The 17630-nt window shown below is 44.8% G+C and overlaps 1 protein-coding gene across 1 annotated transcript; it reads right to left on the bottom strand.

Annotated features, from left to right (window-relative positions):
• Window positions 1-3495: 3495 nt before the first annotated feature.
• On the bottom strand, window positions 3496-8885 carry LOC146353643 (retinol dehydrogenase 16-like). The gene is given in 2 exon segments (XM_084836929.1): window positions 3496-3758; window positions 8573-8885. Coding segments are annotated over 2 exon segments (576 nt in total).
• Between the last annotated feature and the right edge of the window lie 8745 nt (window positions 8886-17630).

The raw sequence follows: 17630 nt of genomic DNA, 5'->3' as shown, positions 1-17630 counted from the left end.
TGGCTCTCTACACTACATTTTATAATGTCTATAAAAACAATTTGCTGATGTACCTCAGGGCTTTTGGCGCTTTGGAAGTGATTCCAGCCATAAAGCCCGCACATTAATAAAGAAAAACTCTTTTTACTTCACTCTGTGGTCTCTCTGACTGCTTTCTGCAACGCTAAGACTACTTCAAGCCACTTCGAGTAAGAATCTACCACAACCAAGAAGATTTTTTCCTTGAAATGGTCCTGCAAAATCAATATGGATTCTTGACCAAGGCTTTTGGTCACTTCCCATGGAAAGATAGGTGCCCCTGGTGGATTGTGCCTAGTGGCTTGACAAGTACTGCACTCATTTACAGTTCTTTCAATATCTGAGTCAATACTGGGCCCCGAGACGTAGCTCCTGGACAATGCCTTCATGCAAACAATCCCTGAATGAGCTGCATGAAGCGTGGTCAGGATGGTTTGATGACTCTTATCTGGAAAAACAACAGTTTCCCCATAGTGGACATCCCTTATGGGCAGACATCTCATGCTGACAGCGTTTGAATGGCTTAAATTCCTCTGGCAGTTCCTCATCTGGCCATCCCCTCCATACCCAGTTTAAAACACGAGCCAGTACAGGATCTCGAGCACTGAGCCTAACAATTTAATCAGCCTGAAGAGGTGGGTCAGGAAGGGCTTTGAACATCAAGATTTAGAGGAGGTACTACAAAATCTGGAGTTTGAAGTGGTACCCGACTCAATCCATCAGCATTAGCCATTGCCTTTCCTGGCTTGTAGACAAGTGTATGATCATAAGCATTGAGCAGAATGCTCCAACGCTGCATGTGGAGTGATAGTATGCAGGGAGTAGGCTTAGCAGGGGAGAAGATTCCTAGAAGAGGCTTGTGGTCCGTGCATATTCAAAAGTATGGCCATAGAGATAGTTGTGGAACTTTTTGACTGTTGCAATAACAGCCAAGGCTTCTCTGTCAATTTGTGCAAAGTTCTTGTCAGTGGATGACATAGTCCTTGAATAATAAGCAGTTGGTGCCTTTGAATAGGGATGTACGAAAGGCACTTACCTTTCACGGATTATGCTGATGGTGGGGGGAGGAGGCACTTCGTCCCTCCCCCCGGAATCCTGGATGGGGGGGGAGGCGCTCCGTCCCCCCCCCCCCAGAATCCTGGCCAGCCGGCTGTGCTCCGCAGGGATTCTGCGGAGCCGCCAGCCGGCTCCGCCAGCAGCCGGACATCCAGCTGCTTGCTAGCAGGGACGCAAATGGTGGCGGCCATAGCCGCCGCCGTTTGCGTCCCTGCAGTCAGCCATGATAGGCTACGTAAATGTTTACGTAGCCTATCACGGCTGACTTAAAAAAACAACAACAACACGCGTACGCAAACGGCGGCGGCCACGGCCGCCGCCATTTGCGTTCCTTATTTTGGCACATCTTAGTCTACATCAAGATTTACGTAGACTAAGACGGCGAAAATAAGGAGAATGTAAATAGCGTAGCGGACGCTACGCTATTTGCGTTCCCCTTATTTTCGCCGTCTTAGTCTACATAAATCTTGACGTAGACTAAGACGTGCCAAAATAAGGAACGCAAATGTGTGTGTCTTTGATTGTCTTCATTTGAGCCATGCATGGGAGAGACACATCTCTGTCTCTGCCTGGTATGTAAGTTGTAACATAGGTAGCCTACACCAGTACGATGAAACAATAGCTGGTTTACTTCTTCATACAGTTCTCAGTTTGGCATCTACCTTGGAACCACACCCCAAAACACAGGCCTGGAGCATAGTCAGTTCCAACTTTTCTAACAGAGACATTTTTTGCCATACCCATCATGGCAGCCATTTTCTGAATGGGCACATGCCACAATGGCAGCCATTTTGTGATGCCACTCACAACACCCTCAAATTCCAAATGTGCCCATGGGCCCAAAGAGGGTGGGGACCTCTGATTAACTTTATTGTACCTTTCTAGTTTTCTCTCTATGATGCTCCCCTCTACTCCCAAGAGTCTAAGATTGTAATATCATTTTTCCAAATTGGTTGCTGGGTTTGACTGTCTCCTTCAAAGGTCCAAGGGACCTTCTCCCACATGCTAGACTGCTTAGTCAATTTTGGCTGTGCTCAGGTGTAAGGGGAGGCAATGGCAATGTGAGCAATGTGAGACTTGCACAAGGGTTGTGCGGTTGCAGTTAGCAGTGGACTCTCTCTTCCCATGTTAAAGTTGCACCTTTTGAGATTCCTTCCTGCTCAGCAGTCAGAGCTGGTCCAAGACAATTTGCTGCCTGAGGCACAGTAATGAGTGCTATATGGAGACAATAATAAATCACCAATAGGAAGGAATTTGTATGCTGCATAGTGGTGGCGGTGGTTGGTTTTAGATAGACTACTTGATGCCAGTAGTTCAAGTTTTGCAGGTCGAGGTAGAGAAATGTCAGTTCCCTCTTCAAAGTTGTGTATGTGTGTGTATATAGAATTGATTTTATTTTGTGATTACACTTTTATCTCACCCTTCTGTAGCTCAGGGGCCGTAGCCTAGTGATTAAAAGCACCTGCTTTGCATGCAGAAGGTCCCAGGTTCGATCCCCGGCATCTCCAGGTAGGGCAGGAAAAACCCCTGCCTGAAATGTTGGAGAGCCACTGCTGCCAGTCAGTGTTGACAATACTGGGCTAGATGGACCAAGGCTCTGACTCAGTATAAGGCAGCTTCCTATGTTCCTCCGAGTAGCTCAGGGTGGCATACAAAGATCCTCCTGTGCTGAGTGAGCGCCCGTCTTCAGTCCCAGCTCCTGCCCACCTAGCAGTTCGAAAGCAAGAAATTGCAAGTAGATAAATAGGTACCGCCTCGGCGGGGAAGGTAACAGCGTTCCGTGCACCTCGGTGTTCAGTCATGCCGGCCACATGACCACGGAAGCGTCTTCGGACAGCGCTGGCTCTTCGGCTTAGAAACGGGGAGGAGCACCGCACCCTAGAGTCGGACACGACTGGCTGGGGACACCTTTACCTTTTTATACAATATTTTTCAACCTTTTAATTACGATTCCTACAACAGATGTCGGCTTCTTAAAAACCCTTAAAAATTAAGAACCCTTAACCATTCTGCTAGGCATCAAGCAATGTGGCCAGATATGTCTTCATGGGTAAAGAGTCCCATAGGTAAGATACCATTAGAACGCTTGAACCAATAGGTACGCATCAAATCTCTGATGAGCTTTGAAGAGCTTACTTATACCTTCTTTTCCTCAGGACCCTGACACATCGATGAGCAAGCTTCCTGCGACTCATATATGTGTAAAACCTGGGTCTGGTACTTTTATCTCAAGCTGTGCAAATACCTGCTTATGGCTCTGGGACATCTTTGGTGTAGTCCCTCACAGCACCTGTATTTCCCAGAATCTGCTATTAATCTCTGCAGCTCAGAACACCTGAGTCTGTGTATGTACTTCCTTCAGATTTAACTGGGAAAACAACAATGCCACTTAAGCAAAAGGGAAAGCTACAGAGCTATATTTTACCTCAGACTGTCAGAGAAGGCTTCCACTCCGTACTTGGCTGGGCAGTAACCTCCTCCATAGCATGCCAGTCTTCCCGCCACACTGGCCACGTTGACCACCCTCCCTCGGGCTTTTTTCACCAGGGGCAGCATGTGCAGCGTCACGTCGATCACCCCAAGCAGGTTGACACTGATCACCTTTGCAAAGTCCTCTTTGGCCAGCCATTCGTTGGGAGCCATAGGAGCAGCAATACCTGCATTGTTTACCAAGCCCCAGAGCCCTATGCAAGGAGGAGATGAACATATTCAGAGATGGTGTTATCTTTCTAGATTCCCACCTATCTTAAGAATTGGATGTTTATCATTTTTTAAAGTTTGTACATAGCCACATATAAACTTGTGGTCTCTCTATATGCTGGTCTCTCTATATGCTGATATATATCCTAGGATAATGCCCCCAAAAGTTAAAGAGAAGACTTAAGGTCATTACAAAGTCCCTCTGACAAAGCCTTTAAGAGAAATGTTGGTTTAGTCATCTCTCTCAGCACAGAGACAAACTAAAATGGGCAGGCCTGGATGATATCAGAGGGTGTGGCAATGCCCACTGGTCAACCAGCCTATGGAGGGTATGGGGGAAGTAATCCAGTCCCCCACCCCAAAAAGGTTTAGTGTTTCTGGATGGGTTGAGGAAGGTTACTGAATAAGGAATTAATTCATCTTCCTCAAAATGATATAAGATGCCGTATTATGACATGCCAAGTAAAGTGAAAATGGTTATTAAGACATAATTAAAAATTTGGAGATACGAATAAGTTAAAAATAGTGACTTTATTAAGGCAAGACACATTCAGAATGAATAACTTATATAAACCTAATTCACATAGTAGTCTAGGTAATTCCTATTAGCAATGAAAAAATGTTCACTTAAAACCCAACCACTCAGGTTTAAGGGTTATTTGAGGAATGATGAGCAATAGCAGATGATGAGCAGTTACTGTTTATACTCAGAAGCTTATCTGAAGTTCATTGTATAGTCAATCTATCAATCAAGGTCAAAAGGCTACTTAATATTTTTCTCATCAGTTAGGAGTCAATAACTGATAGTCAATAAATGTTGTGTTAAGAGATTTGTAGATACCATAAGGTTGATATACTGGTATTATGATACAATAGCAGTAAAAATTAAACTAAATTTGTATTATCCAAGGAATACATGTATCTCCTTGTTTACATTAAATCTCTTAGAAATGTTTAATAACAACGTCTTAGGGAGCAATCCGATACACATTTAGACAGGGAAAAGTCTCACAACTCCCAGCATTCCCTAGGCTGGGGAATGCTGGGAGTTGTAGGACTTTTCCCCATCTAAATATGCATAGGATTGCACCTTTAGAATATGTTTAATTTATGGGACAACTAGGTTATACTGGAGAAGATCTCAATATGAGGTATTATACTTCAGAAGAAAGTACAAATATGCTGTGATGTGTGGATATATCAGCTTGATAAGATCAGAAGCTGTGTGCCTTTGTACCTTTAAGCTGGTCAGCTTTAAGAGCTGAGCAAGCCACTGGTCTTAGATAAAAAGCTTTCCTCTTGAATGAGTAACATTCTGAAATATTTAGTAATAAAAAACATGTAGGGCACAACCCCATGCATATTTAGAAAGAAAAAGTCCTACAACTCCGAGCATTCCCAGCCAGCACTGCTGACTGGGGAATGCTGGGAATTGTAGGACTTCTTTCTGTCTAAACATGCATAGGATTGCACCTTTAGAGAGAAATCCTATTGCCCCTGGAAGAGCATCCCTGGCAACATAGGATTGCTTGGAGTCCCCCTCCTGAGACTGTAGATACTGCTAGGAGGGGGACTCTGAATTCTGATCCTGCTTCCCTGCCCTCTCACAGCAGCTGGCTGCTAGCCAAAGTTGCTAAAGCGGCCTTGGAGACAGGGAAAAGGGGGCATTTCATTGGACAGGGAGGGAAGGGGAGAGGCCGGGATATGAGAAATCCTATGGCCTCTCCAGCTCCAGAGTGGCTTCTCTAGATGGGCTCAACGGCCAGACAAATGTGAGTGCAAGTGCAAATGGGTGCTTTCATGTGGCACTGGGTTCACCCAAACGCTCCCTTATCATGCTCCCTCCTAGGGTATTCTGCTTCTTCTTAAGGTGCCACCTCCTATCAGAGGTTAGCTATCATTAATTACAGCTAGTTTTGTTTATGATGCTGCTGCTCTGAATAGCTGTATAGAAGAAGTACAGCTGAACCATTCCCTCAAATTCTCTAACCATGATATTTGTCTTCTTCCTATTGATCTTTTTCCTTCCATTTTTCCTTGTAATGCATTTCACTCAGAGGTAAGCCCACTTTGTTCAATGGGGCTTCTTGTCATGTGAGTGTGCATAGGCTTGCAGCCTTGCAGTGCAATGTATTTTTCAGTCAGTAAATTCTATTCTTTGAAAGCTGAAAGCTCTGGGGCAAACTCCTTGTTCAAGGAGTGGTGTGCCTAACTGGAAGAGTGGAGTGGCTGAAAGGGGTGGTGGAAGCCACACACCTTTTCCAGCAGCACAGAACCAAAGTGTGCTGCTCCAAACAGCTTTCTCTCCCCCTGTTGTTGTTGCTCAGAACAACTTTTTCAAGGCGGAGTTTTTGTGGGGCCAAACTCCTTGAACATGTCTACACCAGCCTAAAATCCCGCATTTAAAATGGGGCTTTCTGCTTCTGTTTTAAATGCAGGATCACAAAAGACTTCTTTTACACGCGCTTCCTCCCCGCACTTTCCCCCTTATCTGAGTCTTCCATATGTTTCATTATACAGTCACTAGATGGCGCTATGGTCTAGCTCCTCTTATTGCAGAGTTTCCTCTTTCCCTGGAGGGAACTCAAGCGGAACTCAAGCACTGTAATTTGACAGCTCATTATCTCTGATCTTTTAAACAACAGAATAAAAGTCATTTAGTGCAGGAGACGCTCTGGAGGTAGATGATGTCATCTAAAGGACCCACAAACGTCCGCAAGTAACCAATCTCAATAGCAGGATAAAAGCTCCATGTGAAGAAGTCCTATATTTAAAGAATGGGTTGTGTAACTGAAGAATAGGAGTGGCTGTAAGGGGTGCTGGAAGCCACACCCATTTTTGCCCACCAGACATTGGGTGACAGTACCTAACATTTCTGAGCCAAGATAAGACACTACTCTTCAGTTTAGATCATTGTAATGCTTTGCTTAAGTGTATTTAAACTTTGCAAGGGAGGAGGTTTTGGTAGCAAACTATATGTAGTTGGCTTTGCCTCTGGGGACCCTCTCTCCACCCTACCAGCCACCATGGGTACCAGCCACCACTGTATAAATCCATAACAAGTTGTGCATGGCAATTGTAAATTAAGGCTCCCATCTTAATCTCCATGCCACTGAAACAGTAAAGGCATATAATCTCTGTTGTGTTTGCTCAGATCTCAGGCTACATGTACCCACATTTTCCCATGGTCTTTTCGTCACAGTTACCTTTCTCTGCAAGTTGGGGTTAATGCTGCAGTTGAAATTTGCTCAAGACACTGGGCGTCTGACTGCACAGTAACGGCTTGATTTCCCTGTATGCTGCCATAGGATGGGGTGTGCGGTTTACAATCAGTTTTGCAAAGGGTACCTTATCAGATTTTCTTTTAAATAAGGATTTTTCAATAGCTATTTTGCTAGTGAAGATAATGAAAAGAAATTGGTAATGAAAGCCTCTCTTCCACCACCATGGATACAGAAATTCCCCAACCACAATCAACAGGAAACAATAAAATGTGTAAGATCTAGGGACAATCTATACTGGCCTTTTATTCTGGTACTCTAACATCTGACTCCTGCGTGGGATACACAATCCCCCCACCCCCTGCCCACTGTGCTGACACTATTTCTCCCTCAATATTCGGTTGTTTCCCAAACTGTTTTTATGACAACTTTTCTGGTGCCTGCGCTTTTTGTACTCTATAAAGATACCTGCGATACAATCTCGTGGTGCACCTCTTACTGTAGAATCTGTTTTGCAACATTTTTTGCCACCTTCTTCCCCCCTCCCATGTCTTTCTCCTCATGCTGAGGAAAGTGGACATGGTATTTGCAGGCAGGAAAAACAAACGCTAAAGAGCTGCTATTAAATTAAAACTAAATGTTGGGGGATCCACTCTTATAAGAGGATAAGAAGAGCCATGCTGGATAATACCAAAGGCCAGTCTAGCATACTGTTCCTACAGTGTCCAACCAGGTGCCCATGAGAAGCGCGCAGGCAGGACATGAGTGCAATAGTACCCTTCTGTTCATGCTGAGAGGCATACTGCTTCTGATACAGGAGGTAACATATAGCCATCATGACTAGTAACTACTGATAGCCTAGTCCACCAGGCAATGGCCTAATCCCCCTTCAATGTGTTAACGTCTTAATTAGCGCTACACCAAAACTTTCAACTCTTCCATTTTCAGGATTTTGTGGGGGTGGGGGAAAAACAAAAACTCTGGAGAAAGAGGCTGGGAGGGGTAAGAATTTCAGATAATTTTCTCTTGGGGAAGGGGACAGGGTTTCCATATACCTTTTAAAATGTAGGCAATTCTTTAAGGGTCTTCTTTCTATTTTTTATTTTTTTAAAAACACCCCCTGCACTTGCAGGAGCCCAGGCCTCTTCTCCAGCCAACAGTTCTTCCCGAACCCGCAGGAGACTATGTGACCTTGCCCTCGCCAATAGGCATTCAGGAATAACTCCTGGCCTCTTTCTCAGGGAGAGAAAAAGTTCCTGAAAACAGGGGGCAGGGTTCGGCACAGGACTAATTTTAATCTCCTGTGTTCATATGTAGTTTGGCTTTCTGTGTCTCTGCCTTTAACAGTGGCTTGATTGATAGCCATTAGCAGGTTGCAATATTTATCTTGATGCCAAAAAATGCTTCACATGCAGATTTCTCAGATCGAGTTGCTGTCAAAGGCACAAGAGCAGAGCAGGATGCCTAATTCTGGTCAGTTGGCAACCCTAGCTGCTCTTGTTAATGTTTTAAGTGTCACTTGCCCCACTCAAACACAGCATAGATAGAGCACAACAGAAACAGAGGGAGCCAGTTACCTTTGTTCCCTGTGCATGATTTTGTCCACTCGGTTGCTGCCTCCGCACTCTCTGTGCTGGTGATGTCCAGAATGGTGGTTTTCAGCTGCTCCGAGGCAGCCTTTCCCAGCCACTCTGCCCCCTTCTGCGTGAGACAGGCCGCCAACACACGCAGGCCCCGGGCATCGAGCTGCCTGGCAAGCTGGTGCCCAAAGCCAGAATCACAGCTGGTGATGAAGACATATTTGTCTCCGAGGTTCTCCACAGTCTGCCTCTCCCGGTACCATCAGCGAGGGAAGTAAAGGCCCAAGAGGGCAGCCAGGTAGAGCCACATGGCTAGAGCCTGCAGGGAAGAAGATAGCAGTGTGTGAGGGCACTGAGAGCATATGTATCTATCAGGCCCAGGGAGAACAGAGTTCAAATCCACCCTCAACTATGAAGATCACTGGGAGACTTTTGAATAGTCACCATGGCAGAATTTAGCCTGCCTCATAGGGTTATTGTGAAGATTTCACAAGGAAGGGACTTTCAGGCCTGACACAAGGCCTTTCATCACCTGAGGCAAGAGAAAAGACCTGCCATCGCATTGTGCCATCTAACTACCCTTCCCCACCACCTTTACTTTTGCCACCATATCAGCTCTATGGAGAACCACACAGCTGGAAGCAGTGGCTGCAGGGCTCTCATGGGAGATTGCATGTGTCTTGCAAGACCTCCGCAGCTGCTTCTTCCAGCTGCATGTGCTGAGGGAAGGAGAGGGTGGGCAGCTGCTCTAGAGAGCCGCATTGGCCGCTCTCTCATTGTGGCAAGTGCCACTGTGGGAGAATGGCTGGTGAGGCTCTACAGAGCACCTGCTGGAGGCTTGTTGTGATGGGGCCTCCTAGCAGGGGCCTCGCCACTCCTCCTGCTCAACCACCTGGTGCAGGCATCTTACGCTGCTTCATTGGTGGGCCAGCTGATTTTCCTCTTTTTTAAGGTTGCCATTTTTTTTTTCCAGGCAAGGCTTCTGCACCTTTAAGAGGTGGGGGAGAAGCAGACATTCAGCAGTTGAAGTTTTTCCCCAGCATGAAGGTGCAGGGATGAGAAAAGTGCCACCTGTTGGATTTATATTTTTTTTATATATCCTGCCTTTGGGCTAAAAAATGGCACTGGAGAAATTTCTGCTTGTCCCTCATATTGCAAAACAAAGCCCCACCAACACTAAAATTGCCCGATTTTTGCAAAGGGTTATGCCCAAGACCTGACTTGAGTGCGTTAAGCAAAACATACACTTGCAATACAGAACTGGTTGAGTGTCAGTGACTGACCTGATTAAATGAAGGCCTCTCAGCTTCAGTTGGTTGCAGACAGAGCACAGAACCCTCTCCTTTGCCGGCCCTTTCTTTTCTGCCTGCTGCAATTTCTGTGTTGAGGCTGCTGAATTTTGAGTCATCCAACTGGCTGTAGGCAGCTCCTCCCTTCCAGGCAAGGTACTGAGGCCTCCCTAAATTCAGCCCCTTTCCCATCTATACAGCTGCATAGAGCAAACATGTCCCTACACATTTTTCCTATGGCAAAAGGGGCCTATGGCTGGGAAAAACATTTGCTGCATCTAGAAAGATGCAGGGTGGTGCAAAATCAGTTTTCACCTACAGCAGCAACACAGCAAGACCCAGCCCTAACTTTCAATTTATTTATGCTGCCTGTGAAGACTGTGATCCTCTGTCCACCTACAAGGAAGCAAGCCTCCCTCAGCGGATCAAGCTGTGTCCAGACCAGCATTCACACCATATTTCCTTTATTTTAAATTCTGACCCCATCACCACCATCACACAGAATCGCTACTCTACCTTTAAGAGCAGCTGGACACAAGCCCTATATAATTGCTTTTAAGCAGGCCTAAGACATTTTACTGTTGGAGGTGAAGGATAAAATAGTGTACTCCCCTCCCCTATTTCACATACAAAAGGTATATGAAAGGGCAGAAAATCAACATCCTAAAGCTACTTGATAAGGTGGCTTGTAGGGTCCACTGGGATCAATGTAGGGTTGGGCCCAGGGTAAGAGATGTGAGCAGGGCTGGAACGGACTCCCAAATGCAGAAAAGCAGGCAGTAGATCATTCTATAGCGGTCACATTGAAGTTCAAGAAAAGTCAAGGTGCAACGTACCTTCCTCTTATTATCACAGCCCAAAATTACCTTGCTAAAAGGTCAATGTGTAAAAAGGAAGAAAAAAAAAACACCAACTCCAAGCAACCCAGACAAAATTCACCACAAAGTTGATTTCTAGCCAGACAGCAAAATGACATTCCCAGAATTGCCAATCTTTACCTCAAGAAAGCCCTGAGAGCTATGTTAGTCTAGGCAATAGTGACTTGCTAGGAGGAAGAGAGGAAGAGCCATTAATTCAGGCTTCTCAGGACCCTAGCTTCGTATTCATAATAAAACATACTTTTCTGAGATTGAAAAGTGCCTATGCTTAGTTAACCTCTCTAGACAAAATGGAGTCTGAGATCTGGAGTCAAGGTGTTAGGATAATCCTTAAAAAGACAGTGAAGGTGGGCAATGATAAGCAGCAGCAAGAAAGCAATTGAATGATCAGATAACCTATTAGTTATCCCAAATGCCCTCTCAAACATCAAGATTTTAATTTGTCATCTCGCAAATTGTGGACAGGACATAACTCCATACCTTAGCATCCCACCGTGACACATCAAGGCACTGCCTTAATAATAATGTAATTTAAACAAATTGGTACCTCTCAGTTTTCTAGATGTTCTGGAACCAAATTTGCAATGAAATAAGCACAATTATTAAAACTTTTTTTAAAAAATAATTCCTTTTAAACATCTGGTTTAAATTGGTTTTCATGTTCTTGTTCTTTTTCTTTTTACACTGCCAAAAGGTGGTGTTATGAACATTTCAATAAATACAAATAAAGACCTTAAAAGAAACGGCACAAAATAGCTTATTACTTGGTGCTAGGCAAGAGGCAACATTCCAATGTCAGAAAAAAAGTGGTCTGTTATAGAACATTGGTATGAGACACTGTGAAGCTTAGCTCTGATGGACATATTGAGAAATTAGAATCATGCAGCCAATAGTAATTCTTGTGCAGATAATATTGTAGCCTGAAGATCATAATGATATGACTTCTTCTTCTTGTGCCATCTCCTATCGGAGATCTATCATACAGCTATTTTAGTTTTAATGCCGCTGCTCTGAATAATTGTATAGAAGTACAGCCAAACCATTCCCTCAAATTCTTTAACCATGATGTTTGTCTTCTCCCCATTGATCTTTTTCCTTCAGTTTTCCCTTGCATAATAAGTCATAGTATGGTATATTTTTCACCTCAGATAATATGACCAAGGCATATTGTAATTTTCTTCTCTTGATGGTATTTATTAGTTCTGTTTGTTTGCTTACTCTACATAGTACATTCTCATTTGTTACTCGATCAGTCCACGGCATCTTCAACGTGCATTGGTATATCCACATTTCGAAGGATTTGATTTTCCTCAGATTGCTCTTCTTAAGTATCCAAGCCTCCACTCCAGAAAACAATATTAAAAACACATAACATCTTTTTTTACATTAATGACAATTCCTCAGTGCAACATGACTCATTCTGGAGTGGTCCGATCCCTTAGTATATTCCACCTTTATCTGACTGATAGATGCCATTAAGAATATAAGAACATGAGAGGAACCGTGCTACATCAGACCAAAGACTTATCTAGTCCAGCATTCTGTTTCCACAATGGGTAACAGATGCCTATGGGAAGTCCACAAGTAGGACATGAGTGTGATAGACCATTCCTGCTTGTGTTGCTCAACATCTAGTATACCGAGGCATGGTGCCTCCAAATCTGGATAATGTATAGCCATCATGACTAATAGCCATGGAGGGAGCAATCCTATGGCCGCCAGTCAGCGGCTAGATGGCCATAGGATATCTTGTTTTCTGGGAACCGACCTTGGAACCTGTGCTCTGAGGTCAACTGACCTTCCCCCCTTCTGCACTTCCTCACAGGCAGCACAGAGAAGCCCTGTGCTCTGCACTCGCAAGAGGAGTGTGGAGCGACCGAAACGGGGCGTTCTGGGGCGGGGAGGGTGGAAATGCCTGTATGATGCATCCAATGTGTTGTCCAGCAGCCTCCTCCCCCACTCCGCCCTCCTGTGGCTAGACAGCAGGTAATGTAATGCCAGTCAGCCAGTGTGGTGTAGCGGTTAGAGGGTTGGACTGGGAGCCGGGAGACCCAGGTTCTAGTCCCCACTCAGGTAAAAGTGGCTGTCTAGCTGAAAATGCAGGGCAGGAGGAGTGCGGAGGGAATGATCCCCTCCATGCTTCTCCTACCCAGCATTGGATAGGCAGTCACCTCCGAGTTTGGAGGCGGCCGCCTATCTGCATAGGATTGCACCCTAATGTACCTGAAGCTATATTCTTTATTTCTTCAGCCAACTCTTCCATTTGTTGTGTGTGTAATTTTTTAGCTCTTTCTATTTGTAAAAATGAAAAATACTACAATAAAAATATAGTTTTAAAAAAGAGAGACAGATTATGCGGTCAGGCTATTTTCAGATTGTATGAGGGCTGCAAGGGGGGGATGGCATGACTGAACACTTCCCCCTGCAAATAGAAATCTAGACACCAGGGAGAAGGTTAAACTAAAACTCTTCTCGCTGATATACTTGTCTAAGGCTCAGACTTGAAATGATGGCAGCAGCCCCATATATCAGGATCAAGTTGCTGCCAAATCCCTACAAAACAGGTTGATGTGGGAGGGAGCTTTAAATCACAGCCTGGACAGGTGGGAGGGGAAGGAGCTGAGCCCTCCCCTGCCCATGCTTACCTTTAAAACCACTGATTTTTATAAAGCTGTTTTCTCATGGTTGAGCTCTGTGCTTGGAAGTAGCCCCCCGCCCCCACCAAAGAATGACAGATTAAAAAAATGGGAAGGGCTGTAGCTAATATGGGGCTAGTCGATGGATCATCCCACTTAAGTATTTTCCAAAAAGCTGGTTTAAATTTTTGACACAAGAATGAGGGTGTTTGTTTGTTTAATAATGAAAATGTCTAGTGTTAAAAAGTAAAACAAAAGAAGAGAAGGCAACAGTTGCAAAATGCCACGCATGAATGCCAAGAAGCACCCAGCTATTGCCGTCTAACAATATAGAATGTGCAGTTTAAAATGGGCCTATGAGTGCTGCTTTTGCACATTTTTACCTTTTACATAATAAATTGCGCATTTGATATTGTTACATGACAACCGCTGGGTGCTTCTTGGCATTTATACACGGTGGTATTAAAAAGCAGCAGCTGGTAACCCTCAAAATCTCCCCTCAGAAAGGTACTTTCCAGAACAGGCCATCCTCTCCTGGCAAACTTGAATCAGCCAAGTTGGGCACCGTGTCGCATAGTGGACAGAATGTTGAGCCATTGTCAGCCATGACACTTGTGGTAATCTTGGGCCAGTTGCCATCTTCCGGCTTGTGAGGATAAAATCAAGGTGAGAAGACCACACATGATACGCTGAAGTATTTGGAAGAAGGGCAGAATAAACATGTAATAATAATTTATTTAAAAACCCAAAGGTGTACAAGGACGGACATCTGCAAGGGCCATGACCAAATCCTCAGGCTGAAGCAAGCGAAACTCATCTAAGTCATTTCAATGAGAGCCACTTGATGAGGCTACTTTACAACCCATGTAGAGTCCACATTGGTGAAGATGTGAGTGGTTTCATTAACGAAATGTCTTGCAAACTTGCCACAACAGGTCACTAAGGGGTCCAGATCTCACAAGGTCTTGAATGACTTGAAAAACATGACACTGGATGGCAGATCTCACCATCAGCAGCGCTGCTGCGTAGTAAGCTTTAAAACACAGGTGAGCAACTTGTGGCTCTCTAGATGTTTTGGCCTGCAACTCCCATCTGCCCTAGCCAGCATAGCCAATTGTGAGGAATGATGGGAGTTGTAGGCCAAAACATCTGGAGGGCCACAAGTTGCCCACTCCTACTTTAAAATGATCTCATGTATCAAATCAGACCAAACATGTCAGAAGGAGTGGTAATGCCAGTGTAATGCCAGAGAGACAGTGTTGTGTAGTGGTTAGAGTGTTGGACTGGGAGCCGGGAGACCCAGGTTCTAGTCCCCACTCAGCTATGGAAGCTCACTGGGTGACTTTGGGCCAGTCACAGACTCTCAGCCCAACCTACCTCACAGGGTTGTTGTGAGGATAAAATGGAGAGGAGGATTATGTACACCGACTTGGGTTCCTTAAAGGCAAAAGTGTGGGATATAAATGCAAATAAATACTGCTCCAAGCTCTGCTCATGTAACATTCCCCTGGAATGTCTATTTGTGCCTTTTTGTGGGTATCTCTGTAGCCTTAGGTTGTTTCCTACATACCCTCCTATTCACATTCTTGATCTCCTATATAAGAAACTGCTGCATGTTCTTTCTGTCTCCTATTTGGGTTAAGCACGTTTCACAGCTAGGATCTAGGGTTGAAGCCAGCACTCCGCCTATCCCATTCCAAACACGTGCCCAATGGGCTACCTAGAACTCAGATAGGCAATGTTGCAGCTCCCTAGCTTATACATACTTCGGTTTCTGGGGAAATTAACTCTTACATTTTTGGAAAGAAAAAGGGAAATTGTAGGATCATAATTCCATAAACCATTCACTGAGGTTTTTAACAATGTATGTGGTGGCATATTATCTTTTAACCACTGCAAAACTTTAAGAATATTGCGCATTTTCAAATTCATGTATTATCCACTTACCTACCTTTTCTGACTTGTATATTACTAGATAGTTGAATTATATAAATCATGCCGCACACAGTAAGCAGACATTCAGTCATGGATGTGGAATCTGTTCCTCCTGCCCTGCCATTTCTTTGAGCAATTTCCCATTTTGCTGTCAAAAGATGTACAATCATTTCCAAATCAGTCCAAGTTTTACACCACTGACACCATCCTCCTCTTCTGGCTGGGTTATCTGTGGCCTCAGCACCTTCCTTTGGCCGATACTACTACTCCTGCTCATCCTCCTCCTCCCTTGCAGTCACTGGGGCTGTTCACACAACACACTAACCTACACTCAGTGGTTGAGTGTGGGTTGTTTTGAACCGTAAGTTATTTGTTGAACCGTGGGTTAGAGTGTTGTCTGAACGCAGCCAGGGTGGCTTGTTAACCATGCAGTGTGGCTTATTTTCTCACCTTGAGAACCCATGGTTTGTTGTTGGGTTGTTCAGGGTGGTTATCAAGCCATGCTTCATGGTTAACAAGCCACCCTGGCTGCATTCAGACAACATGATAACCCACCCTGCAGAAAACATGCTGCGTTCAGACAACATGCTAACCCACGGTTCCACAACCAAGCCACAGTTCAGAACCATTGTGTGAACAACTCCAGTGAGTAATGCACCCCAGTTGAGCTGGAGGAGTTGATGGCCATGCCAATATATCAGCTGCAGTCAAAGAAGTCCATGCCCAAACCTCAGATTACATAACCCACTGAAACAGAAGCAGATCGATTTAAGCCAGGGTGGCCTGAAGTCAGCAACACTGTACCCGTGGAATCTATGCCTATTTACTCTGAAGTAACTCCCAGTGAACTCAGTGGGACGTACTCTCTAGTAATAGGATTGCAGCTTAAATGCCCGATCCCCTGATCCTGTTTACTTGGTAGCCAGTCCCACTGTATGGGTTTTATTTCAAGGGTGCATGGATTGCAGCCTTGAGCACACTTACTTGAGAAGATGACCCATTAAACATAATTCTGAGTAAACATATCTTTTCTGGTAATTACTTTTTATGGCACTGCAAAGAAGAAGTAAAAAGTTATTTACATAGATGACACATTAATTTTAATTGGTCTTTTTTTGTTTTATTTCGTGGGTTCAGTTTTGCTTGTGTGCCCCTGTAAAATCAAATGGGGAAAGTACGCTGTGCATTTGATCTAAGGAATGGCTCTCTCACACTTCCTAGCTCCCATTAAATTTGCAGGTGGCACATGTAGTTATTGCATATAGCTTATCCTTGGGGCAGATGTCAATATTAAAATCATAGAACCAGCCAAATGTCAACATGTACATAATTAAGGCTGCAATCCTTTCCATTTTTACTTAGGAGTAAACACCACTGAATGTAGTGGGAGTTCCAAGAAAATTTGCCTAGGATTATGCTATGCGGCTAAATCCCTATGTTGAGAAGGTCCTACTGTTAAGGAGAGTGAGGTGGCTGCCTCACGCAGTGATGATTTGGGTGTCATGAAAAGACAGCAAATGATAGCTATTTTATGTGTTGTTGTATTTTTAATGCTAGGGAAGGGAAGAGGTACTGCTGGGATTTTCTGCCATAGGTGCAGCCAAGACATTTGGATGGTCTTGGGTACTATTTGTCCCACTTTGACTGTAGCAAACTCTAACTGCAGTGAAATCAGGAAATGTTCAAGCCTATGAGTGGCTATCCAGTGGGGTTCAGGCTACAACAGAGGTGGTCTAAATCCAGGCAGACATCAGAACACAGGTAGTCAGACAAAGAGGATCAGGCAACAGCAGAAGTGGTCAAAATAACAAGCAAGAGGTCACAAGCACAGTAAAACAGTCATGTACATAACACAGTCCAGAAGCAGGGTCATTAGGCAGTCCGAAAAGTCAGGAAACCGAGAATCAATCACAGGGCACCAGTTAGGAGGCAAGATACACACCACAGAGACTGGATAGACAATGATGTTCCAACACTGGCTACGTTTACAGTAAAGGCTTTTACGCCCAAAGCCAGCTGGACCCCACCCAGAGCTCAGCTGCAGTAAGCAAAGCTCCCTTTCCTGAGGAGAAGCTTTCTCCAAGGAGACCTTTTCTGGAGGTTAGCACTCCTTCACAGAGGTGCCCTACTAGGAGGAGGCAGCCCAAGTAATGAGCTGGGGGGTTGCCTGGGGGCATTGTGGGGGACCCAAAGCGGGGTTCGCTGTCCGAACCCTGCTTCAGGTTCAGGGCTGAGGTGGGTCGAGGGGCCTCCAAGTCTGCCCAAGCCAGATCAGGGGGTCCCTGCACAGCCCTATTCTGTAGTATTGGAATATTAC

The sequence above is a fragment of the Heloderma suspectum genome, chromosome 2 (assembly GCF_057233095.1).
Source record: "Heloderma suspectum isolate Gila_16-S chromosome 2, 16-S_ref, whole genome shotgun sequence".
NCBI lineage: Eukaryota > Metazoa > Chordata > Lepidosauria > Squamata > Helodermatidae > Heloderma > Heloderma suspectum.
Note: the sequence above shows the minus strand (reverse complement) of the source record. Positions and strands in the feature narration are given on the sequence as shown.